The sequence below is a fragment of the Dama dama genome, chromosome 19 (assembly GCF_033118175.1).
Source record: "Dama dama isolate Ldn47 chromosome 19, ASM3311817v1, whole genome shotgun sequence".
Classification (NCBI taxonomy): Eukaryota; Metazoa; Chordata; class Mammalia; order Artiodactyla; family Cervidae; genus Dama; species Dama dama.
Genome location: NC_083699.1, coordinates 89,071,507 through 89,097,128, shown reverse-complemented (window position 1 = coordinate 89,097,128; position 25,622 = coordinate 89,071,507). Strand labels below are relative to the sequence as shown.

The 25,622-nt window shown below is 45.0% G+C and overlaps 1 protein-coding gene across 1 annotated transcript in view; it reads right to left on the bottom strand.

Moving 5' to 3' along the window:
- Nucleotides 1-25,622, bottom strand: part of CLSTN2 (calsyntenin 2) — a 728,679-nt gene that overhangs the window by 158,429 nt on the left and 544,628 nt on the right. Inside the window, exons 5-7 of the mRNA XM_061168062.1 lie at nucleotides 17,450-17,645; nucleotides 15,664-15,872; nucleotides 8,804-8,953 (exon numbers count right to left, since the gene is read on the bottom strand). Of these exons, the coding sequence (XP_061024045.1) occupies nucleotides 8,804-8,953; nucleotides 15,664-15,872; nucleotides 17,450-17,645 (555 nt within the window). The remainder of the gene's footprint in view (nucleotides 1-8,803; nucleotides 8,954-15,663; nucleotides 15,873-17,449; nucleotides 17,646-25,622) is intronic.

Genomic DNA, 25,622 nt, shown 5'->3' with positions numbered 1-25,622 from the left:
GCATAAAGTGAAAAAGTGAAAATGTTAATTCATTTATTTGTGTCTGACTCTTCGCGACCCCATGGACTGTAACCCGCCAGGCTCCTCTGTCCATGGGATTCTCCAGGGAAGAATACTGGAGTGGGTTGCCATTCCCTTCTCCAGGGGATCTTTCCAACCCAGGGATCAAACTTGAGTCTCCTGCATGGCAGGCAGATAGATTCTTTACTGTCTGAGCCATCAGGAAAGCCACCATTTTGCATAAAGGGGACAGTAACAGACTGATCTTTGGGTCTCAGCTGGCAGGAGCAAGTAATAAATACAAAATCTGACTTGCAACAATAAAAAGGAAAATGTCCTAAGTAAGTGCTGTGTGGACGATACGTTCAGCTTGAAATGTAGAGAGACATGGTCAAGGGATTATAAAGAACAATAAAGGGAGGGATAGAGAAGGGATGTGGGGTTTCACTGGTGGTCTAGTGGTTAAGAATCCGCCTGCCAGTCTAGGGGACATGGGTTTGATCCCCGGTCCAGGAAGATCCCACATGCGGTGGAGCAACTGAGGCTGAAAGCCGCAACAACTGAAGTCTACCTCCCTAGAGTCTGTGCTCCGCAATAAGAGAAGCCACCGCAATGAGAAGTCCAAGCATTGCAATGAACAGTAGCCCCCCACTCTCCGCAACTAGAGAAAACCTCTGCACAGCAACGAAGACCCAGCATGAGCAGAAATAAATAAATCTTTAACAATAAAAAGGAAGAGATGATAGTCCATCACATAATATAAAAGTTAAACAAACAAAACCCTCAACCAGCAACTGAACTGCAAATGCTCCTCCAGGACACAGTCTGTGGCTCCTATAAGAGGAGGTCAGCAGCACCTTCTCAATGTCCGTTGCTGTTACTGCCCCCATCACCCTGAGAGCCTCTGAGGGCACCTTATCCTCTGTGGTGCTCTAACCCATGGAAAGATGCAGATTCTTCCTGAAGTCCTCAGGTGTGGGCATGCACAACTGCTTGGCAGAAGGGAAAGAGACCCTAAGAAGACTGCAAGTCCAGAAGCCTGGCATGAAAGGCACAAGCTCGTATTCAGTGCATGTGCGGCAGGCACACCGTTTTCCTGGTTCCTATTAGAATCGTTCATTTTCATCTCCATGAATAAGAGCTGCTATCAGGCCCCTATGAGTTCTCTGAGCTCAGGACAAAGCACAGAGATTTAGTTTTCCCTTCCACTCGCACTAGTTTAAGTGATGCTTTGATGAACCTCTTCTTCCCTGGGTAGCTGAGAAATGGGAGTAATGCAAGCTCAGGCAAATCTCCACCTATCCCTGCAGAGCAAGCTGACCCCTAACACCTTTTCAGAATTACAATCTCAGAATACAGCACAGAAGACAAAACGTATAAGAGCAAGACACATGCCCCTAGTATCCTGGGGTCATTTCTGGATGCCAAGCCTTCCTCCCTTGCTGTCAGCTGAGCCTCTGATAAGTCTTGCTCTGCCACTGGTGAGTGATGGTGGTAAGCAAGTTTACGTTTAGGTGATGGCTGGAAAATTCAGTGAGTGTCTGTGGGACGTCCCACCGACAGAATCCATATCATTTCTGGGAAGACAAGATTCACCCACAGAAGAAAGTCAGAGAATGGAATACTGGAGTCCAAGCAGATGATGCCTCAGCCAAAGTCTAAAAGGTAGGTGGCAGCAAAGCCAGGGGGTGGGAGGTCCTCATATATAGCTGGGTAAGGCCAGCATCACCTTAGGAAAGCTGCAGCCCTACTTTCCCAGGAGGGGTTATGGTGACGGATAAATGGTCCAATGCCCTAGGGCATCACCGGGGTCTGGGAGGAAGGGAGGGCTCTAACTGTGAGCAGGTCCCTGGCTTCCCCAGGACAGCTCCTGGGGAGAAGCTATGTACAGCATGGCTTCAAGGGCTGATTGGGAGAGAGTGGTCCGGGGGAGACAGAGGGTTCTGAGCATGATGGATTGCTTTCACTATGCTGTAGTCCCCTCCTGCCTGGAGGGAAATGACTTAGAACAGGTACAAGAATTTGAACTGCCAAACTGTGTTTGCATGCTGGCTCTTGCTGCTTGCCAGAAGCCAGCCCAGGGAGGAGCCTGTTCTTCTGGGCAGTTACGCCTGGCACATATCTGCAGATCCCTCACTCAGAACTGGGTCCCAGGGGCTTGGGGATCATCGCAGCTCCTCACCCTGCATCCAAAATCTTGACTGTCAACCCTCCCCTCCCCCTGACCTCTCCAAACTGACTCCCCACTTCTCCCTAGTCCCTACCCACTCCACAAACCAGACTGGCTTCCTGATACTGCTCACTGTGCCCTGAATAGCCTCCTACAGTGTAGCCTTCAGCCCTACACCTGCTTCAGGAAGAGCCAACCCTTTCCCCTAGGAACCGAAGGCCTCCCCCAGTGAGGGACAGCCTGCTTTATCTGCGATCAGTAAAACAAAACAAAACCAACCCAGTAAAACATGGCTCACTCCAGTTTGCTCTACAAAGCTGGGAGAAGGGGCTGGACAGGAGGCATATATCTGGGACTACTGGCGATGCTCTTCCCTGGAGAAAGGAGCACTTCAAGTTCCCTGGCAGCCCTAGCCAGTAGAAGAGAGAACTGGCCCCAAGTGGGGGGCAGAGTTTGCCCCCGTGGAGGAGTAAAGTGGGCCGGTATGGTGGAAGGAGGGAAGATTCTGCTCTCAGTCTGGGAGCTGGGATAGGAATTCCAGCAAAGTATTTTGATTTTGACCGCTGCCACACATATCAGAGACACAGGAGCATCTGTCTGTGATCTGTTAGCCTGCTGGGGTGATGGCTGGGGAGAGAGACCTAATGCTGTCTACAGCGAGTAAGCTTGAGGGAAGAGGGGAGTGACGCAGAATCAGCATCAGCCACCCAAAGCTGGCAGACTCAGGCAGGGAGTCATCATCAGGTCGTTGGTCCTAATGTAACACCTATTTACACCACTTTGCCTGGCATGGTGAACTGATACAGGGAGGTGCTGCTTCCTTCTTATTTCTGTTCCACACAAAGTTACATGTTCCATCATTCATTCATCCACTCAACACTTGCCAATCACCTGCCTTGTGCCTGGCCCTGTGCTGGGCGCTGCAGACATGCCAACAAATGGACGGCTTCCTTGCCTCCTTGGCCTCGTTGTCAAGAGCGGAAAATAGCCTTGTGCCCCAAGGTAGGGCCCCACGCATTTTTCATATACAGAACAAAACACTGTCAACATGTTTTACTTTGCATACATTGAACACTGAAATAAGTACAAACTCTGTTTGGAAATTACATTTAAATTTAAGTACAAAAATGTGATTCCAAATCTGTAGGTATCTCATTTATCAAAGACAAAACGGATTGGGATCATTCTCTAGACATGGCTTTGGGTTTTGCTTAAAATCCCATTGGGAACGTGGTCCAGACTTAGAAAGCTTTTATCTTCTCTCTAGGCTTTCTTTTCAAAACCAAGACTTTCACTGGGGCCAGTTGTTACATGTCAAAATAAAACAAGGCAAGTTCTTACTCAAATAGCTTTCCATTCACTCATTCATTCATTCAAGGCCTATTTCCTGAGCACTTACCATTGGGGCCAGACATGTGTTAAACCTGAGAAATTCTACTGTGAACAGGAGAGACAGAATCCTGTCCTCAGGATCCTAAGGGACTAGTGAATTACACTCAACCAGAGCTCAGGCCTCCTGAGGTTGTGAACACACAGTTTCCCATTCTGGTTTGTACTCTTTTCTCTGCCTCTGGCTTGATCCTAAATAGATGGACACCGAGATGACCTACCATGCTCTTTACATCTCATGTATCTCACCTGTGTCTCCTCTTACTCAGCATTTCATCTTTTTTACTTTGTTCAAAGGGGCCACCCTTGTGGTTCAGCGGCAAAGAATCTGCCTGCCAATGCAGGAGATGTGGAGGTTTGATCTCTAGGTCAGGAAGACCCCCTGGAGAAGGAAATGGCAACCGAATCCAGTATTCTTGCCTGGGAAACCCTACAAACAGAAGAGCCTGGTGGACTACAGTCTATGGGGTCACACAAGAGTCGGACACAACTGAGTGACTAAAAAACAACAAACTTTGTTCAAGAGCTAATGATTCTGGCTCTCTCCAAGGGTGGATTTAATTACCCCTCCCATCTTTCTAGCTTCAAGATTAAGGGAGATAAAGTTGTGCAGGGGACAATCTGAGGGCAGAGATTCAGGTGGTCCTCAGGTGTTCTTGCTTTGAACTGTGAGGTCCTGCCAGTCTGGCCTGCTGAACTGGATTAGGACTGAATGCCTGACTAAAAGGCAGCCATTCAAAATCTGACCAGTGGTCTGGCATCAGCCTGTCTGATAGGGACATGAATGAAAAACACAGCTAATCACACCCTTTCTGTGTTGTTCAGTCACCAAGTCATGTCCGACTCTTTGCGACCCCATGGACTGCAGCACACCAGACTTCCCTGTCCTTTACCATTTCCCAGAGCTTGTTCAAACTCATGTCTATTGAGTCAGTGATACCATCCATCCATCTCATCCTCTGTCATCCCCTTCTCCTCTTGCCCTCAATCTTTCCCAGCATCAGGGTCTTTTCCAGCGAGTCAGCTGTTTGTATCAGGTGGCCAAAGTATTGGAGCTTCAGTTTCAGCATCAGTCTTTCCAACAAATATTCATGGTTGCTTTCCTTTAGGATTGACTGGTTTGATCTGCTTGAAGTCCAAGGGACTTTCAAGAGTCTTCTCTAGTACCACAGTTCAAAAGCATAAATTCTTCAGCACTCTGCCTTCTTTATGGTCCAGCTCTCACATCCATACATGATTACTGGAAAAACCATAGCTTTGATTATACAAATCTTTGTTGGCAAACTGATGTCACTGCTTTATAATGTGTTGTCTAAGTTTGTCATAGCTTTTCTACTAAGAAGCAAGCATCTTTTAATTTCATGGCTGCAGGCACCATCCTTAGTGATTTTGTAGCCCAAGAAAATAAAATCTGCCACTGTTTCCATTTTTCCCCATCTATTTGCCATGAAGTGATGGGACTAGTGAATTCTCTTGGCAAAACTCTGTTAATCTTTGACCTGCTTTGTTTTATACTCCAAGGCCAAGTTTGTCTGTTACTCCAGGTTATCTCTTGACTTCCTACTTTTGCATTCCAGTCCTCTATAATGAAAAGGACATCTTTTTTTGGGTGTTAGTTCCAGAAAGTCTTATAGGTCTTCATAGAACCATTCAACTTCAGCTTCTTCAGTATTACTGGTTGGGGCATAGACTTGGATTACTGTGATATTGAATGGTTTGCCTTGAAATGAACAGAGATCATTCTGTCATTTTTGAGATTGCATCCAAGTACTGCACTTTGGACTCTTTTGTTCACTATGAAGGCTACTCCATTTCTTCTAAGGGATTCTTGCCCATAGTAGTAGATAAAATGGTCATCTAGTTAAATTCACCCATTCCAGTCCATTTTAGTTCACTGATTCCTAAAATGTTGATGTTCATTCTCCATCTCTTGTTGACCACTTCCAATTCATGGACCTAACACTCCAGGTTCCTATGCAGTACTGCTCTTTACAGCATTGGACATTACTTCCATCACCAGTCACATCCACAACTGGGTGTTGTTTTTGCTTTGGCTCTGTCTTTATTCTTTCTGGAGCTATTTCTCCACTGATCTCACATAGCATATTGGGCACCTACCAACCTGGGGAGTTCATCTTTCAGTATCCTATCTTTTGTGGATAGAATAGTGACTGTGGCTCAGATCATGAACTCCTTATTGCAAAATTCAGACTAAATTGAACAAAGTAGGGAAAATAACTAGACCATTCAGGTATGACCTAAATCAAATCCCTTACGATTATAGAGTGGACGTGACAAACAGATTCAAGGGATTAGATCTGATAGACTGTGTGCCTAAAGAACTATGGATGGAAGTTCGTGACATTGTACAGGAGGCAGTGATCAAGACCATTCCCAAGAAAAAGAAATGCGAAAAGGCAAAATGGTTGTGTGAGGAGGCCTTACAAATAGCTGAGAAAGAAGAGAAGCTAAATGCAAAGGAGGAAAGGAAAGATATATCTATTTGAATGCAGAGTTCCAAAGAATAGCAAGGAGAGATAAGAAAGCTTTCCTCAGTGATCAGTGCAAAGAAATAGAGGAAAATAATAGAATGGGAAAGACTAGAGATCTCTTCAAGAAAATCAGAGATACCAAGGGAACGTTTCATGCAAAGATGGGCACAATAAAGGACAGAAATGGTACAGATCTAACAGAAGCAGAAAATATTAGGAAGGGAGGCAAGAATACACAGAACTATACAAAAAAGATCTTCATGACCCAGGTAACCACAATGGTGTGATCATTCACCTGGAGCCAGACATATTGGAATGTGAAGTCAAGTGGACCTTAGGAAGCATCACTATGAACAAAACTAGTGGAGGTGATGGAATTCCAGTTGAGCTATTTCAAATCCTAAAAGATGATGCTGTTAAAGTGCTGCACTCAATATGCCAGCAAATATGGAAAACTCAGCCGTGGCCACAGGACTGGAAAAGGTCATTCATTCTGATCCCAAAGAAAGGCAATGCCAAAGAATGTACAAACTACTGCACAATTGCACTCATCTCACACACTAGCAAAGTAATGCTCAAAATTCTCCAAGCCAGGTTTCCATAGTATGTGAACTGTGAACTTCTTGATGTTCAAGCTGGATTTCAAAAAGGCAGAGGAACCAGAAATCAAATTGCCAACATCCACTGGAATATCAAAAAAGCAAGAGACCTGCAAAACATCTACTTCTACTTTATTGATTATGCCGAAGACTTTGACTGTGTGCATCACAACAAACTATGGAAAATTCTGAAAGAGATGGGAAGACCACCTCACCTGCCTCCTGAGAAATCTGTATGCAGGTCAAGAAGCAACAGTTAGAACTGGACATGGAAAAACAGACTGGTTCCAAATTGGGAAAGGAGTATGTCAAGGCTGTATAATGTCACCCTGCTTATTTAACTTATATGCAGAGTATATCACGTGAAATGCCAGGCTGGATGAAGCACAAGCTGGAGTCAAGATTGCTGGGAGAAATATCAATAACTTTAGATATGCACGTGACCTCACCCATATGGCAGAAAGCAAAGAACTAAAGAGCCTCTTTTTTTCCCCCCCTTCTAAAGATCCTCTTGATGAAAGTGTAAGAGGAGAGTGAAAAAGTTGGCTTAAAACTCAACATTCAGAAAACTAAGATCATGGCATGTGGTCCCATCACTTCATGGCAAGTAGAAGGGGAAATAATGGAAACAGTGAGATACTTTATATTCTTGGGCTCCAAAATCACTGCAGATGGTGATTGCTGCCATGAAATTAAAAGACGCTTGCTCCTTGGAAGAAAAGCTATGACCAACCTAGATAGCATGTTAAAATGCAGAGCTATTACTTTACTGACAAAAGGCTGTGTAGTCAAAGCTGTGGTTTTTCCAGTAGTCATGTATGGATGTGAGAGTTGGACTATGAAGAAAGCTGGGCACAGAAGAATTGATGCTTTTGAACTGTGGTGTTGGAGAGGACTCTTGAGAGTTCCTTGGACTGCAAGGAGATCCAACCAGTCCATCCTAAAGGAGATCAGTACTAAATATTCATTGGAACGACTGATGCTGAAGCTGAAACTCCAATACTCTGGCCACCTGATGCGAAGAACTGACCCATTGGAAAAGACCCTAGGGCTGAGAAAGATTGAAGGTGGGAGGAGAAGGGGCTGACAGAGGATGAGATGGTTGGATGGCATCACCGACTCAATGGACATGAGTCTGAGCAAGCTCTGGGAGATGGTGATAGACTGGGAAGCCTGGCATGCTGCAGTCCATGGGGTTGCAAAGAGTCAGACACGATTCAGCAACTGAACTGACTAACTAATGGGACCAGGAAGCTGAACAATGAAAGATACAGAGAGACACAGATAGAGAAGGAGGTAGAATGTAACAGGGGCTTTAAAGACACATGAAGGGAAGGTAACAGACAAAGGCCATGAGGCAGAGAAGTCCATGGAATACCATGAGTTATCAGTAAGCAGAAGCTGCAGCAGCAGCTGCAACCAAATGGCAGCACAGAGATGACTCCAGCATCCCTGCCCAGCCAGCAGGACTACTGACGTTACCACTAGAACTCTTGTTACTCCATAAACTCTTCAGTCCTCTTTGAGCTCCTTCTCTGCACTGGCCTTCCCATCCTTATTTCTCCTTAGTTCATTGCTATATCTCCATCACCTAAGAGTAAGCTGAACCTTCTATCTTTGCATCCTAAAAGAGCTAAACAAAAATGCACATCCATCTAAGGCCATTGTGTCTCCATTGCCAGAGCCAATAGTTTAGAAAGCTGCTAATGCAGAGGCTGTATTCTGGGTCTCCAACCTCTGCCTGTATGCCCTCCATGCAAGCCCAAGGAACACGCAACCTTCCCCGGCTGCTGAGTGATGATCAAAAGTTGAAACGCACTAGCAGCGTGTAGGCTTTCCGGCACTTTCTCCTGAGCACTGTGGGATAATTACTATTGATTGGAAGATGTCATAAGACTTGAGAAAGGGCACCCTGGACAAACTGGGCACATGAGTTAGATGAGTTGCCTTGGACGTTCTGAGCTGTACAATGGGGGTAATATATCACCCAGGAGTTGTGAGAACAAATAGGCTACTCCATTTCTCATAGCAGAGTGCCTGTGCTTTACAAACTCCTCTATGATACACTGCGGTGATCAGAAGGCAGGTGCAGCCCCTCTGAGATGCACGGCCAAGCTGCCTTCAGCCGACAAGACTGACAAGAGCAGGCCCACCTTGCCAGCCAGGCTTGCAAACTGGCTTCACGTCCACCTGCACCAGGGTGTCCTGCACGGCGGGCTTCTGTCCACAGTCGTAGGCGGTTACTAGGATCTCATACTGGTGCTGCTTGTCATAGCTCAGCTTCTCCGTGTTTCTGACGTTGCCTGAGGACACAGGGACAATAATTTCAGATCGAGTGAACCAAGTTGCAGTTCTTTAAAATCCCTTCTGCCCTCCTCCAGCCTTCACCAGAATAAAATGTCCCCATTTCCTCTCTCTTTATAAAAGCTAGGGCATGTAGGGAGCGTGGCTTCCACACGTGGCCTGCTTGAGCCTTAGTGGCAGAGTCCTAGGAATTGCTGGCTGGAGCCACTCCAGCTGTGGGACAGAACTGGCAGGGAATTCTGTGCATCTGGAGTCCAACTGGTTGTATTAAGTATGGGGTTGTCAGAATACCACCCTAAACTGTGACTACGTCCCTGATATAGGGTGTCGTGTGCTCACGTTACATGAAATCTCTGGGGAAAAGATGGAATTCAGAAACTTCTCAACATGTATTTTTTTTTAACATCTGGGCTCTTCGCCAGGAACATGCGCTGCCTCTTCTCACATTATTTTGCTACCAAAGAGGAAGTAAAATCAATAAGAGAAAATGTGTGACCTCTCTTCTGAAAGCTACACAGAATAATAGATTCCTTGCCCTGGTGGCAAAGACATTTTTCTTCTCCAAGAGAGATCAGATATTGTTTCTGAGCCATTTGTGTGTTTTTGTTCCTGTGGGTTTGATACAATGGTTCAGAAATATTTGAAAATTAATGAGCAAACTTTTATTTGACTATTTTTGCTGAAATACAATTTTGGTTTCAAAAATGAATCAAGGCCTGATGTGCATTTAATTCTTTTAACTTTTTGATTCCCAGAGATTAAAGTCTTCCTTTGAGAAGAATAATTTCATTCTGGCTTTTCTTTTCCAATGAAAATTAGAGCTGACAGCAAATTAGAACTCAAATGATATCATCATCCTTTGCTAGAAGCAAAGATGGAAATTAAAAAACAAATCAACAAACAAATACACAAACATGGAATCACTGACTCAGGTATACAATTTCTGTGCACGTTTGTTGAATTTTTTGAAAAAAATATGAAAGTATAGTTGATTTGCAATGTTGTGTTAATTTCTGCTGTACAGCAAAGTGACTCAGTTATCCATACATATTCTTTTCCAGGTTCTCTTCCATTATGGTTTATCATAGGATATTGAATATAGTTCCCAGTGCTATACATTAGGACCACGTTGTTTATCCATCCTATATGTACTAGTTTGCATCTGCTCATCCCAAACTCCCAGTCCTTCCCTCTCCCACACCGCTTTCCCTCGGCAACTACTAGTCTGTTCTCTATGACTGTGTGACTCAGGTATAAATTTGTTTCAGTCTCAGCTTGGGGCCCCGCGCATGTGTGAAAGGGCTCAGTGTGGGTTTAGTAATGTTCTCTTTGGCTTCTGTTAACAAACTAGTTCATGGTTATAGCCATCACAAGGGAGTACTTCTGCCAGGTGGAGGCACTGTAATAGGACCACGAGAATATGCTTCAGTAACATCAAATTGAATTTTGAACAAAAAGTTTTAGCTTTCTCTTTCTTTAAAGTTAAATGGCTCTCAAAAGATACACCTGGTAGAAGAGGAAGGCTCAGGGTTTACAGGCCGTGTGACATTCAGCAGACCAACACTATTGATTGTGGGAGAAAAATAAACACATGAGCCTGCAATCTTTGGCTCAATTTACCACAGCTCCACTTGAGTAAGAAGTCTTAATGAAACTGTCTGAGAAACTGATTTGCTTTCTCTACCACCACCGGCTTCACACAAGGGAGAATGGGTTTCAGAGGATAGGATTTGAAGCATTAGGTAAAATGAGAGTATAATATTGTTGCCGATGGTTGTGGGGGAAGGGTTGTATCTGGCTAAGTCAGACTTAAAAAAAATTTTTTGAAAGATCACAAAAAACCATTCTTTTGCTTTTGTGACAATTATTATTCTCCCAACTTGTTAATGATTTCTCCTAGTGGTATCTTCTCAGGAGACCTGAGTCCACAGTTACCCCAGGTGAGTAGTGATCTCTGTGCGTATTTCTCTGTTCCAAATGAACCTGGGAGGCTAACTCTCAAAGAACTATCAGTATGTACCATGTGTCATAGTGAAAGTATTTTTTAAAAACTCAGCTGGGGCGGCGGATGCAATGAGACAAGTGCACTGACCTACACTCTCCTTCTGCTGGAATTTAAATTGGAGCAGCCATTTTAGAAAGCTACACAGGTTGGTCACTTTGCAACTACTCATACCTTTTGGCCAAGCAATTCCACATCTAAAAACTGACTCCAGGAAAATGATACAAATTGCAAACCAACAAACATGTTCATCTAAGCATTATTTATTATTAAAACATTGAAAAAGAGTAAAGAAACTGGATGCCCAATGGTCAGGAGACAAGCTAAGCCTGAATCTCTGCTTAGATGGACTGCTGTTCACAGTAAAGTATTAATTATGAACTGTTTTATGGATGGAAAAAATCCATACAATTGAATGAAAAGTGAAAAAGGGAAAGTGTGGCCTTACTTTTGTTTCAAAACTTCATGGAAAAAGTGCTGGCAAAATGTCAGTAGTAGTTCTCTTTGTTGGGATTACAAAAGTGACTTCTTCATACTTTTCTATGCTGCCCAGTTTCCCACCAGGGGAGTGCAGATCCTCTTCTATTCAGGTGGAAGAGAAGTATGTTCACATACTTGGAGATAAGCAGACTCGGGTTCACACCTCACTCTTAGGTGGCCAAGGGCCCTGACTCTCCAGGGCAGCCTGCAGAGGGCTCAGCGGACGCTGTGTGCAACCAACCACCGCTTGGAAGGTATGGAAGCCTGCTAAATGGAGGCGGGTGTCCTGTGAGCCCTGCAGCTCCCTGTGAGGTCATCCCCACCCCTGGCTGAGTGCTTGCTCTGTGCTGACAGTCTGAGGAATGCCTTGTGAGATCCGCCCTTTAACACAGGCACAGTATGCATTTATTTGCTTACTTCGGCTGCGCTGGGTCTTCACTGTGGTGCTCGGGCTTTCTCTACTTGTGGCTGATGTGGGTTTCTCTAGTTGTGCTGTGCAGGATTAGCTGTCCCACAATATGTGGGATCTTAGTTCCCTGACCAGGGATTGAACCCATGTCTCCGGCACTAGAAGGCTGATTCTTAATAACTAGACCACCAGGGAAGTCCCTCGGGCACAGTATTTAATTCCCATTTTACAATGAGGATCTGACATCAAGTTTAAGTAATTTATCAAGGATCTACTTCTTCCCCTCCCTCTCACACAGTGGTGGGCAGAGGATTAAGATGAAACTTTGTATTTTTGAACTTAAATACCATTGTCATACATTCCTGTCAAATATCACTGAGGACAGTGATAATATCACTGGTGAAAAACCTTTGGGATCAACACTCAGGGGACCTGGCTCCAGTCCCCAACTCTGCCAGCTCTTTACTCTTTAGGAATAAGTTTCTCCATCAGTTCAAAGGAAGTGAGGATCTAGGACCTACCAATCTGAGAGAGACTAGTCAAGTGCTAGAAGTATAGGGGGGCCGGAAGCCATCTGAAATGGATCCAAAATATCCCAAGAGTTGGCAATGCCACCGAATTAGTTACCTACTCATTATTTCAGCTTGAAAATCCACGGGGAGTGAGTAACCTTCATGTCCTAGTCACCCAGGCAGGTGTCTGATAATCACGGTGTCGTGAATGGAACACTCTCTATGCCAGGTACACTGTTAACATCATCCACGGGCACTGCCTCTCCTCGAGGCCTCACTGCTACTGCCATGACATTTTAGGGGAGGAATTCAAGGGAAGGGAGGCCGAGGACCCCTGGTTGGAAGGGTTTGATTCTTGCATTCAGACAGGTCAAACCACTTGCACGTAATGTCATCTATCCTCCCTGATGCCCTGCTCCCCTCTTTCCCCCACAAGCAGAGAGTCTGGCAGGTGGGAGGACCTAGGAGCCATCTCCCTAAAGTCCTGGGGCCAGAATGAGTAGACCCCAACTCAGCAGTACTTTTTCTAATGTGCATGCGAGGAACTTCTTCAAGGAGCTGGGAAGGTTGCTGGGAGAAGTGATGGATAAGGCCCAACAGGAAAGCTCATTAGAATGGGAGCTGCTTCTGTGTCTGCCCTGAGGTCCTGCCTTCATTACTGGAGAACTGCTTTTGTAAACCTTGCCATCAAGGGCCCACAATCCCTGGGAGTGCCCGCTCTCCTCTACATCTCAGGTTGTAAACCGACGTTGGAGGCAGAGGCCTGGCGAAGGACCATTACTCACTTTTAATGAGACAGTCAGGGAAATAAACTGGCATATGTTAGTGAAATGGCTCATCAAGGTGAGTAATTATCTTCATGGCTGGGGCAGTTTACCCTCTGATAAAGGAATTAGCATCTCCTCTCTCCCGGGGCTGTGACTCTCCAGAACTAAGGCAGGAGGCCAAGGGCAGCTTGACCACTCGTTCTGGATGCCCTCCCCTCATCCAGTCCAGCTCTACGGCAAGGACTTGTCACTCCCCCAGCTCCAGAGCTCTCAGAGTCATAGACTGCACAGCTGATCATAGGAGACCAGAAAAATACAAAGCGTTATTCCATATTTATACAGTGGGGTGTGCGTGCCTGTGTGTGTGTGGTGGGAACAAGTCAGCCATGTCACAGGGCCTTGTAGGAAAAGCTATCCAGAGCAGTTCTGGCAGGCTCTACAAATGAAATCACCTGCTTCTTAATCCTGAGCCAAACTTTAATCACAGTACAATATTTTCTCCTTTACTTTCTCATGCACTGATTTTGTGTCCCACAGAATTAACCTCTAGTGAGTGATGCCCAGGTGTTTGACTGACACTGGCCATGTGTTTCAGCATCTTATAAGGAAACATCTCTTCTATCACGTTATCTGTTTTATGAATATTGGTTTCATCTTTTGAGACAGATGATAAACTCCTGGAGGCCAAGGATGAAGGGATCTGTAACAGTTCCCAGGATGCAGAGCACTCTGTTACAGGGTATGTTTCTCCCTGGTCTCAACATCAGGAACCCTGGGAAGCACCGAAGGTTTGCAAGCAGGTGACTGATGCTGTTTCCCTCTAGGCAGTGGCTACCAGGAGGCTCAGGGCTAAGTCACTGCCTACCCCTGGGTCTGGTTCAGGGCACGCTTTGTGCACCACCCTCATCCCTGATGCTGCCTTTCTAGTTGTTTTTTTTTTTTTTTTTTAATTTTGCTAGATGGTAAGCTCCATGTGGGCAGGTCCACTTGCTTTGACTTCCCCTCTCTCTCTACTCCCAGTTTCCAGACTGTGCCTGGCACTTAATAAACATTGACAGAGTGGATGAACCTTAGGTTATACAAAGTTTACATCTTTGAGCAGTTAAATCCTGTTTGAAATAAAATGAGGATAATATACATATAACCACACACTCATGCTAATAAGGAAACAATGTACTTGGCAAATAATTATTATTTGATTAATATCGAGTTATTGAGAGTTGAAGTGGGCCAGGCTGCCTGGGCCTCTGCCTATGGCGTTTATCCTGGAATGAGTTTTTAAAATAATGCTGGTGGGGAAATATCCAAATGGCTTTCTAAGTTTAGTTTGAGATTGGGGTGTAGTGGGAGGGGTCTTTCACTCCTCGTTCCCACTAGGGTGGAAATTCTAAAAAAACATTGGCAAGAATGGATAAAGATGATGTGGCACACATATACGATGGAATATTACTCAACCACAAAAGTGGTGGAACGGTGCTGTTTGCAGAGACATGGAGGGACCTAGAGACTGATACAGAGTGAAGTGAAGTCAGAAAGAGAAAAACAAATACTGCATATTAATTCATATATGTGGAACCTAGAAAAATGGCACAGATGAACTGTTTGCAAAGCAGAAATAGAGGCACAAATGCAGAGAACAAATGTATGGATACCAAGAGGGGAAGGGAGGGTGGGATGAACTGGGAGATTGGGATTGACATAGATACACTACTATGTATAAAACAGATAACTAATGAGAGCCTACTGTATAGCACAGGGAACTCTACTCAATGCTCTGACCTAAACGGGAAGGAAATCCAAAAAAGAAGGGATATATATACATGTGCAGGGGATTCACTTTGCTGTACAGCAGAAACAAACACATCGTAAAGCAACTATAATAAAAATTAAAAAACAAAACAAACCCCCCCCCAAAAAAAATGGCAATAGCTTCAAAGATTGCTATAGATCAGAAAATCTGCAGCTTAGAAGGTGTTTCCAAAATCTCCACCTGTTCTTTTAGTGTCTCTTTGGCAGCAGACTGTTTTGGTGCAGAAGTGATGTTATAGCTTGTTATCTAGGAAACTAAGATGTGCCTGCATTGATGGTATGGCTCACACTTGAATGACAACAGGAAAATTCTACCAGAAAACCAACCCGTCTTCAGCATCCAGATATACGGCATCGTAAGTTCTATAGACTATTCACTAAAGAGATTTACAAAGTGTCTTGGGGTGTTTTGGAGAAGGGAATGGGAACCCACTCCAGTATTCTTGCCTGGAGAATTCCATGGATAGAGGAGCCTGGTAGAATACAGTCCACTGGGTCGTAAAGAGTCGACCACAACTGAGCTTTAGAGCTGGCTGGGCTGCTAATTATGTGAAGTCATCCCTTCTAGCGCAGGGAGTGTACCCAAGTTCTGGGTACAGAGCCTAGATCAGGGGTGGCAGGGAGGCATCACCTGGCCAAGTACATTCAGAGCCTAAACTTGGCCTTCAGAGGGGTGGGGGGTGGAGCTGTTCCCTGCTCCCATCCACTGGGGTCCTCTAAGGACACTCACCATTCCTGTCGATGGCAAAAGGCACATCAGTCGTGACAATTTCATAGTTGCAAATCTGGCTATACTGGGGGGAGCAGTCTTCATCGATGGCCTCCACTTGCAGGATGCTGTCATAGATCTTGCCCTCCGTCACAATAGCCTTGTAGGCCGGCTCTTTGAAGGTGGGAGCAAACTCATTGACGTCCTTCACCTGGATATGGACCACAGCCCTAGGACAACACACAGGAAGGAAGAGATGCCAGTAATGAAAGAATTGTACCAGACTCTTGCACTTCCCATGGGCACTGATTCAGGTCCCAGGGCCAAGAGAGTGGAGAAATCATATGACAATTGGGGTGGCTGTTGTCTGAGGGCTCTGTTCCCTCCTCCACTGAGATGCCTTTGCCTGTCCTGCCCCAATCCTTTGAGATGAATTCACCCCAGAGAGATAGCCCCCACCCAGCTTCTTTGACCTTCCTTGTCACCCAGCTTTAGGCAACACATTTCCTCTAGAATTCAGTGGTCTCCAAGCTTTTTGGCACCAAGGACCAATTTCGTGGAAGATAGTTTTTCCATGGACCGCGGGTGGGGAAGGGATGGTTTCAGGATGATTCAATCACATTACATTTATTGTGCACTTTATTTCTATTATTATTCTGTTAGCTCCACCTCAGATCACCAGGCATTAGATCCTGGAGGTTAGGAATCCCTGCATCTCTCTAACTCATTTGTCCATTCACACTCCACTCAGCAAGAATTGAGCCACTCTTTAGCTCAGTTCAGTTCAGTCAGTCCCTCAGTCGTGTCCGACTCTTTGTGACCCCATGGACTGTAGCACACCTGGCTTCCCTGTCCATCACCAACTTCTGTACCTTGCTCAAATTCATGGCCATCAAGTCGGTGATGCTATCCAGCCACCTCATCCCCTATTGTCCCCTTCTCCTCCTGCCTTCACTCTTTCCCAGCATCAGGGTCTTTTCCAATGAGTCAGTTCTTCACATCTGGTGGCCAAAGTACTGAGCCACTCTTGTGAAAAAGTGAAGTTGCTCAGTAGTGCCCAACTCTTTGTGACACCATGGACAATAGCCCACCAGGCTCCTCCATCCATGGAATTTTCTAAGCAAGAGTACTGGAGTGGGTTGGCATTTCCTTCTCCAGGGGATCTTCCCAACCCAGGGATCCAACCTGGGTCTCCCGCATTGCGGGCAGATGTTTTAATCTCTGAGCCACCAGGGAATCCAATTTGAGAGAGTTATAACCCCAAATGAGGCTTCCTTGGTGGCTCAGATGGTAAAGAATCTGCCTGCAATGCAAGAGGCCAGGGTTCGATTCCTGGGTCAGGAAGATATCCTGGAGAATGAAATAGCAACCCACTCCAGTATTCTTGCCTGGAGAATTTCAGTTCAGTTGTCCATGGGGTTGCAGAGTTGGACACAACTGAGCGACTACCACTTTCACACTCTATAACCCCAAAATGAAAGGTGTTGTGACAGACAGAAGCATATGGCCCGGCAGAAATCCAGGGAAAAGTCCCAGCCAGTTCTGCAGGGATAGGTTGGATCATGGAAAGCTTCCTAGAGGAAGCGACAACTAATTTCAGTTTTGATAGTAAAATCGGAGTGTCTGCATGTGAAGCAGAGGGATAGAGTATTCCAGGGGTAGAAAGTGACCCATGCTGATGCCTGCAGGGGTCTGTGGACCTAGCCAGCGGTCTGACAGACTGGAGCTTCAAGGAGTGACGCGCATGCGTATCGAAACAGACAGGCAGGCAGGAGAGCGAGGCAGGGAGCTCCATCAGGTCTCTCACTTGTGAGACTTCTTCCAGGCTGTCTCCCGGGGCCCTGTGCCACAGTCATAGGCCTGGATGATGAACGTGTACTCCTTCTGCAGCTCACAGTCGATGGGGCTTTTGGCACGGAGCCGGCCTTCTCCAGATGTCTTGTTGAGCACCACGGCCTCAAAGGGCAACTCCTGGCCATGTATCTTGAATGCACAGATTTCTCCTGCAGGAAGACAGAAGGAGAGAGCAAGCATCTTAAGAACGGCCAGATTGCACACAGAACTTCGACTGGACCAGACTTACACACCCTAAAGCCCTAGGCCATTTCCCTCCACACAGATAATTGTCAAGCCGGAAGCAGCCTTTAGGGAGCCAGCTGAACTTGTTCCTTTCTGGGATGGTAACAACCGAATATCCCCTATCCAGTGTAGCTGGCAGAAAAAGCATGGGGGTGGGGAGGGTGGTCATCACGCAGGGGAGCTGGCTGCTCATCCCAGCTTGCCAGTTTTCCTGGCAGGTTTCTTGCCTGCCCTCTGCCCAGTATGAGATTAAGGAATTTGACCACAGTCAAAAGACAAATGACTGCAGAGGAAAGGAGAAAAAGGCCAAAGCTTTCACTGTCTTTTGTTCTGTGACAATATCCTTGATTCTTGAAAGTGTGCTCCGTGAAGCAGTGACCTGGGCATCCCTGGGGAGCTTGTTAGGATTACAGACTCCTAGGACCTGGACCCTGGACCTCCTGAGTCAGGAACTGTATCTTTTTAATTTTTTTTAGTATGTCCATTATATCTTTTTTTTTTGAAGTATAGTTGATTTATAATATTGTGTTAATTTCTGCTGTACAGCCAAGTGACTTAGTTATACATATGTATATATGTATATACATTCTTTTTTATGTTCTTTTGCGTTACAGTTTATCACAGGATATTGAATATAGTTCCCTGTGCTACAGTAGGACCTTGTTTTTTATCTATCCTATAAACAATAGTTTGCATCTGCTAACTTAATTAGGGTCCCCAGGTGACCTGTTTGCTCAGTAAATGTGAGCAGCACTGCTCTGCTCTGTCCTTCACTCCTGGTTTAAGCACCCCACGATGCTGCAGCCCCCTTCCTGTCTCTCACCCACTACTTCTCTGTGGGGACTGGGACAGACACCACTCCGAGTTTGCCATATTCTCTCCAAACAGTGGAGCTGAGTCTATGTGAGTTTCAGAATCCCCGTGGAGCCTGAGAAACCACCTTCTTAAAGAACCGACCATGTTGTAAAATGAATGCATTTCTCTCCCCCAGCTGGGTTCATGTGTATTATACCTTTTTCTCTGCATTAAAATGATAAAGCAATGAAAATATCTTCTTTACCTCAATTGGTGAATATTGATTTCTTGAACCCTGACTGTGAGCCCTGTAGTAAGTGTTCTGGAAAGTATTAAAGGTTTGAGACACATTCTCTCCCAGGGTTGAGGGAGCTTACAGACTTGTTGGGGAGACAATGTGTAGATGTCCAGAAGGACCATTCATAGTGTAAAGAGCTGGGTGAGCATCATGTGACATGGACATCAAGGGGTCCAGGCTTCTGGTGAATAAAATATAGGCTTGAGCCCAAGGGCCTGAGTCATGTTGCAGGTTTGCTACTTACTAGCTGATTTAGTCAAATTATGTTGACTCGCTGGGTTTAAACTGTGTCATCAGTAAAAGCACCCAGGAGATGATGTCGCAGGGAGAGCATCTAACTGGCATGCCCCAACCCTGGTCTGACATTGTCCCAGCTGCACTGCTGGGACCGGGGTGAGGTGCCTCCTGTATATACTTTAATGGGGTCCTCACATTCAGAGTGACCAGGCACCTGCCCAGCTGCTCCAAAGAACAGATACCACGAGAAGAAAGGATAACATGACTGCAAGTCTGCTCTGCCCAGGCATCCAGCTTTGTACCTCCACCCAGGTGATCTGGTTTAATCATCCCAGCAAACCTGCAAGGCAGACATTTTATACCAATTTGTACAAATTAACAACAAAAAGGATCAGAGAAGTTATTGTTTGCACAATGTCACAAAGTGAAAATTGGTATAAACCCCAGGTATGGCTGAATCCTAACTCCACACCCTTTCTGCTGCACTGCACTGTCTCCAAGCAGCCTTCTCAGAGGACCACTGCAGGAATTGCTTCCGGTAACATTCTAAAATCCTGTTCAAGCCTCACTCAGGAGAGAAAGCCCCCATTTTACATAGAGGAAGCATGCCCTGATCTCTTACTAACAATGTTTTCTGAGATGGTCAATCAATACCAATTTTACCTTTAGGCTTTTGTTTTTTATTATTTCATCGATCCTCAATTTCATTATGAACACTCCATTTTCACTACATTCCCTCCTGGCCATTTCTCAAATGTAGTCATGGAATAATGAACAAGACAGACAGCTTGTGGGCCAGGCTCTAACAAGAAGGCTGCTTCCCATTCTGTCACTGCACTGCCTCTTGGACAAGACTAGGTCTACAGCCTTGAAGGTGAGAGAAGGGGTTTCATCCCATCCTCAAGTTTCATTTCTGCTCTGAACTGGCTGGGCTTGAAGAGATGGACTTCTGACATGCCTGCCTTGAGAGTCTATCTCAAGATCAATGCCAGTTACAGGAATACTAGCAGTAAATGTGCCCAGATTAGTTCTAGGGTATTCTCTGAAGTTCCCAACTACTGCCACAATTCTAAGACTCATTGGATCCTTTTTCTTTGAAGAGTCCAATTAAACTGAACGTAAATGAGGGCAATTCTCTGTTGGAGACACTTGATCTCATCTAGAGTAGTCCTCAAGGCTCAGAAATCCTGAACCAGAAGAAAGGAGAGGAAGGAGGAAAAGGCAAAGGAGGAGGGGGAGATGCAGACACAAGGGGAAGCTGAGAAAAGTAAACCTCAGGGCCACATGTTATCACGGAACTAAATGCAGTTCAATTCAACTCAATAGAACCAGTAATTTTTGAGAACACAGTAAGTGCAAGGCACTGTGCTGGACCTGGAGACACAAAGAAAACAGCTTGGATACCTTAAGGCAGTGATCCCCAGGGCCTTTGGTACCAGGAATTGATTTCATGGAAGATGATTTTTCCACAGATTGGGGATGTGGGGGGATGGTTTCAGGATGATTCAAGTCATTGCATTTATCGTGCACCCCATTTCTAATCCAATGTCACCACTGATCTGACAAGAGGCACTGGTCTGTGGCCCAGAGGGTGGGGATCCCTCCCTTAAGGCATAAAGTTACCCAATGCTCAAGTCCTCATTACCTCCTAAAAGAGACAGTGAAGTTCACAAGGGCTATGCCATGCTCACTTAGTCTGCACCAGCTCAGACTGAGATGGGACTTAGCCTCCTTTGAACAAAAATTAGAATTCACCCTAGTGAAATACATCACCCTCGTTGATCCCACCTCTTCATCTGACTTTTGTGTTCTGGCTGCAAAAATGTTCATTCATTTATTCATCCATTCATCCATTTCATAAATATTTATTAGGAAGTATGCTCCCTGCTTTATTGACTATGCCAAAGCCTTCGACTGTGTGGATCACAACAAACTGTGGAAAATTCTGAAGGAGATGGGAATACCAGACCACCTGACCTGCCTCTTGAGAAACCTGTATGCAGGTCAGGAAGCAATAGTTAGAACTGGACATGGAACAACAGACTGGTTCCAAATAGGAAAAGGAGTACGTCAAGGCTGTATATTGTCACCCTGCTTATTTAACTTATATGCAGAGTACATCATGAGAAACGCTGGGCTGGAAGAAGCACAAGCTGGAATCAAGATTGCCGGGAGAAATATCAATAGCCTCAGATATGCAGATGACACCACCTTATGGCAGAAAGTGAAGAGGAACTAAAAAGCCTCTTGATGAAAGTGAAAGAGGGGAGTGAAAAAGTTGGCTTAAAGCTTAACATTCAGAAAACTAAGATCATGGCATCTGGTCCCATCACTTCATGGGAAATAGATGGGAAGACAGTGGAAACAGTGTCAGACTATTTTGGGGGGCTCCAAAATCACCGCAGATGGTGATTGCAGCCATGAAATTAAAAGACACTTACTCCTTGGAAGGAAAGTTCTGACCAACCTAGATAGCATATTACAAAGCAGAGACATTACTTTGCTAACAAAGGTCCGTCTGGTCAAGGCTATGGTTTTTCCAGTAGTCATGTATGGATGTGAGAGTTGGACTGTGAAGAAAGCTGAGCACCGAAAAATTGATGCTTTTGAACTGTGGTGTTGGAGAAGACTCTTGAGAGTCCCTTGGACTGCAAGGAGGTCCGACCAGTCCATCCTGAAGGAGATCAGTCCTGGGCGTTCATTGGAAGGACTGATGCTGAAGCTGAAACTCCAATACTTTGGCCACCTCATGCGAAGAGTTGACTCGTTGGAAAAGACCCTGATGCTGGGAGGGATTGGGGGCAGGAGGAGAAGGGAACGACAGAGGATGAGATGGTTGGATGGCATCACCGACTCGATGGGCATGAGTATGAATAAACTCCGGGAGTTTGTGATGGACAGGGAGGCCTGGCGTGCTGCGATTCATGGGGTCGCAAAGAGTCGGACATGATTGAGTGACTGAACTGAACTGAACTGATGCTCCCAGCACTGATGAAATAGTGATGATCAAACTCCACCCAGGCCTGACCTATAAGCTGATAACAGTCCAGCACAGGAGGAAGTTAAGGAATTGGATAATCACCTGCTGTCAGGAAGGATGGTGATGGTGATATGTGTATTGAAGGAGGTGCTAAGAGTCCTGACCTGGGCAGACTGGGCAGGGAGGTCTGAGCGAGATGTGATGGATGAGCTGAAATCACAGGAAGAGAAAAAGGGAGACACCCAGGCCACAGGAGAATGAACTGAGTTTCAAGCGGGGGGTAACACATGGGAGTGCCCTTCAGCAGGAAGGGACAAGGGGCTGCAGAGACCTGTGTGGCAGGAGCAGAGGCAATGGGGCAGGGCCAGCTTCATGAATTTGCAACCAGAGAGGCACTCAGGGGCCGTGTGCTCAAGAGGGCCCTGAGCATGGTTGAAATCTCCACTGTTGCCACACTGAAATTCTTAATAATGCTATCTTTGAACTTGGGTTTTGTAAATTAAATCTGGTGGGACAATGGAGTCTTTCTTGAGCAATGGAGGTGCTCCCTATTCATTGCTCCCCCTTCGTATCTAGTGGTCAGGATATGCCACGAGCAGAGCATTCTAGTGGACCCATGATGTGGAGAAGGAGATTCAGGAACCTCAGTGACAGCAAGGTGAGCATGTGACATCTACAACTGACTAATCCACTAGGCAGGGAGCTGATAACCCCATGAGGCTACCCTTTCTATTTAAACCAAAGTTAAACACAGAACAAAGGCAAGTGACCAAAGAACCTTGTAATATCCTCTCTTACTATGTTCTTCCCTGTAGTAGCTAATCACTTAGGCTGAAAAGGATGACAGAGAGGTAAAAATAAAATCATCCATCATTCCTTTTCTTTTTACACCATCCTTACTACCAGCAAGCCAAAGGTACAGAACGTTGGTAGAATATATGCATACGAAGAAGTGAAATGAAAACAGTTGAGTATTGCTTATGTAGCATTTATACTGCTCTGGTGAAGAATAAAATATGTATGCATACCTGAGCTAGGACATGCAAATTCTGTAATTTTCAGAGATGCTGCATAGCAGTTAACTGCTCTTCTATTTGCATTTGAAACTGCCATTGCATAGATAGTATAAAGATAAATGGTAGAAATTACGCTAATAAATGAAATTTTAAATTTTTCTTTACTTAGAATCACATAAAATAGCAAATTAAAAACACAGCAAGTTGAAAGAGACACTGAAAGACAGGAATGTGCTGGGACAGGGTCCTGAGGAAGAAGGATATTTAAAATTGCAGTTCCCAATATCTGTGAGTGACACATTGGGCTGTCCTGATCTTTTGTGAGGCCTGTCACCAGAATTTGTTATCACTAATAAAGCACAGTAGTAGGAGGGTGATATACTTAAAAGATCAGACCTAATGGCTTCCATATAAAAAATATCACTTTTAAAATCTTGCTTTCCAATCTGCTTTCCTGGGTGGGACAGTTGGTGTGTGGCCTGTGTGTGGGAATTCAATGCACAGATGCACAAGCACTTGGGATCAGCAATGGACTCTGTGGTGAAATGAGGCCAGCAGCATGGGGCATTAGCAGTGGCCCAAGGTGGTTGAACTCTGCTTCACCGAGAGTCCCTGGAGGGGCCAGACCAGTAGAGGACCCCCTGCAATGTCTGAGCAAGGGGGGTTGTCATGTGGCTCCAGCCCCTCATCACCTGCCTCTTTCTCACAAATACCTTTTCCTCTGCACCAGCACACCATATGACACATCAGCAGAAACTAGGGTAGTTTTCTCTTGAAAAAAAACTCTCTCTTAATTCCTCCTATAAGATTCTGGGGAAAATGGATGAATGAAGAAATAGATGAAATTGATGAATGAATGAATTAATGAAACTGATTTTTAGAATATATTTTCTTCATACCCTTGAATACCCTTGACCAACAGATTGGGTTGATTTTCTTTTTCAGGTGCGAAGACTGAGCCTCAGAGAGATTAAGTGGTTGACCCAAGGTCTCTTTGATAGTAAGGAGTGGATCAAGAACTGAGATCTAAACCCTTTGAATGTAAAGCCTGTGCCCTCTGTCCTTTCATGTTGCTTACCACTCGGTGGGTATGATGTTCTAAGAGAGGGGTTTTCAAAGTGTGATTTGTACACCCCTTGGGTCCCTAGTGGAAAAGGCAATGGCACCCCACTCCAGTACTCTTGCCTGGAAAATCCCATGGATGGAGAAACCTGGTAGACTGCGGTCCATGGGGTTGCTAAGAGTCGGACACGCCTGAGCAACTCCACTTTCACTTTTCTCTTTCATACATTGGAGAAGGAAATGGCAACCCACTCCACTGTTCTTGCCTGGAGAATCCCAGGGACGGGGGTGCCTGGTGGGCTGACGTCTATGGGGTTGCACAGAGTCGGACACGACTGAAGTGACTTAGCTTAGCTGGGTCCCTAAGGACCTTTCTGCAAGGTCCTCAAAGTCAAAACCATCATGATATTAACTCTAAGATGTTATGTGACTTTTTCCCTGGTGATATTTGCACTGATGGTATAAAAGCAATGGTGAATAAAAGTACTGATGCCTTAGTAGCGCCTGACTGCATTCTATGTGACAGGTAGTCAAGTGTAAAAATAAAGGAAGAAGTCCAATTTCACTTAAGAATGTCTTTAATGATGCAGCAAATATTACCAATTTTCATAAATCTCAATCCTTGAGTACATATATTTTAATATTCTGCATAACAAAATGGAAAGTAGTCATAAAGCATCTTTGTAGAGCAAAGTATGGTAGGAAAAGCATTCCTGTGATTAAAGTTGAGTGGGAGTTAAACTAGGATGTTTTCATAGGAGATGCTACTTTTACTTGAAAGAATGACTGACAGACAAACTATGTTTATTCAAATGAGTGTGTGGCAGACTTTCTTTTAAGCTAAGTCTGTCACTTCAAGGAAAAGAACTCATCATAGTGGTTAACCAATGATAAATTTGAGACTTCAATTTTGGAAAATCTGTGTCTGCCACAGACCGTGTGACAATTTACCAATGCTTTAATACTTTTCTGATGAAATGAGTAGTGGTATTAAGGAATGTAAATGTTGATAGGGTATAATGAAATATGTCAGCTTTTGAAAGATCTACTTAACCTGAAATCAATATCTCCTAAATGACCAATGCATATTGTTATGCAGAATGTATGAGTAAAAGATTCATTCAAAGTGTGAAATGGACCAACAGATTTTAATACAGCAGTATATAATAAGTTCATCGATGTGATTTCAGATTCTTGATGGTAGCTAAACTTTAAGAAACTATTACTGGGACTTACCTGGTGGTCCAGTGGTTGAGTCTGCCTGTCAATGTAAGGGGGTATGGGTTCGATCCCTGGTCTGGGGCGATCTCACACGCCTCAGAGCAACTAAGCCCATGTACCACAACTACTGCGCCCACACTCTAGAGACTTCGGGCCACAACAGGAGAAGACACCACAATGAGAAGCTCACACACCGCAACTAGAGAAAGCCTACTTACAGTAATGAAGACCCAGCAGAGCCAAAACAAATAAATAATTTAAAAAAGAAGCTATTACTTACAGCGTTCTGGGG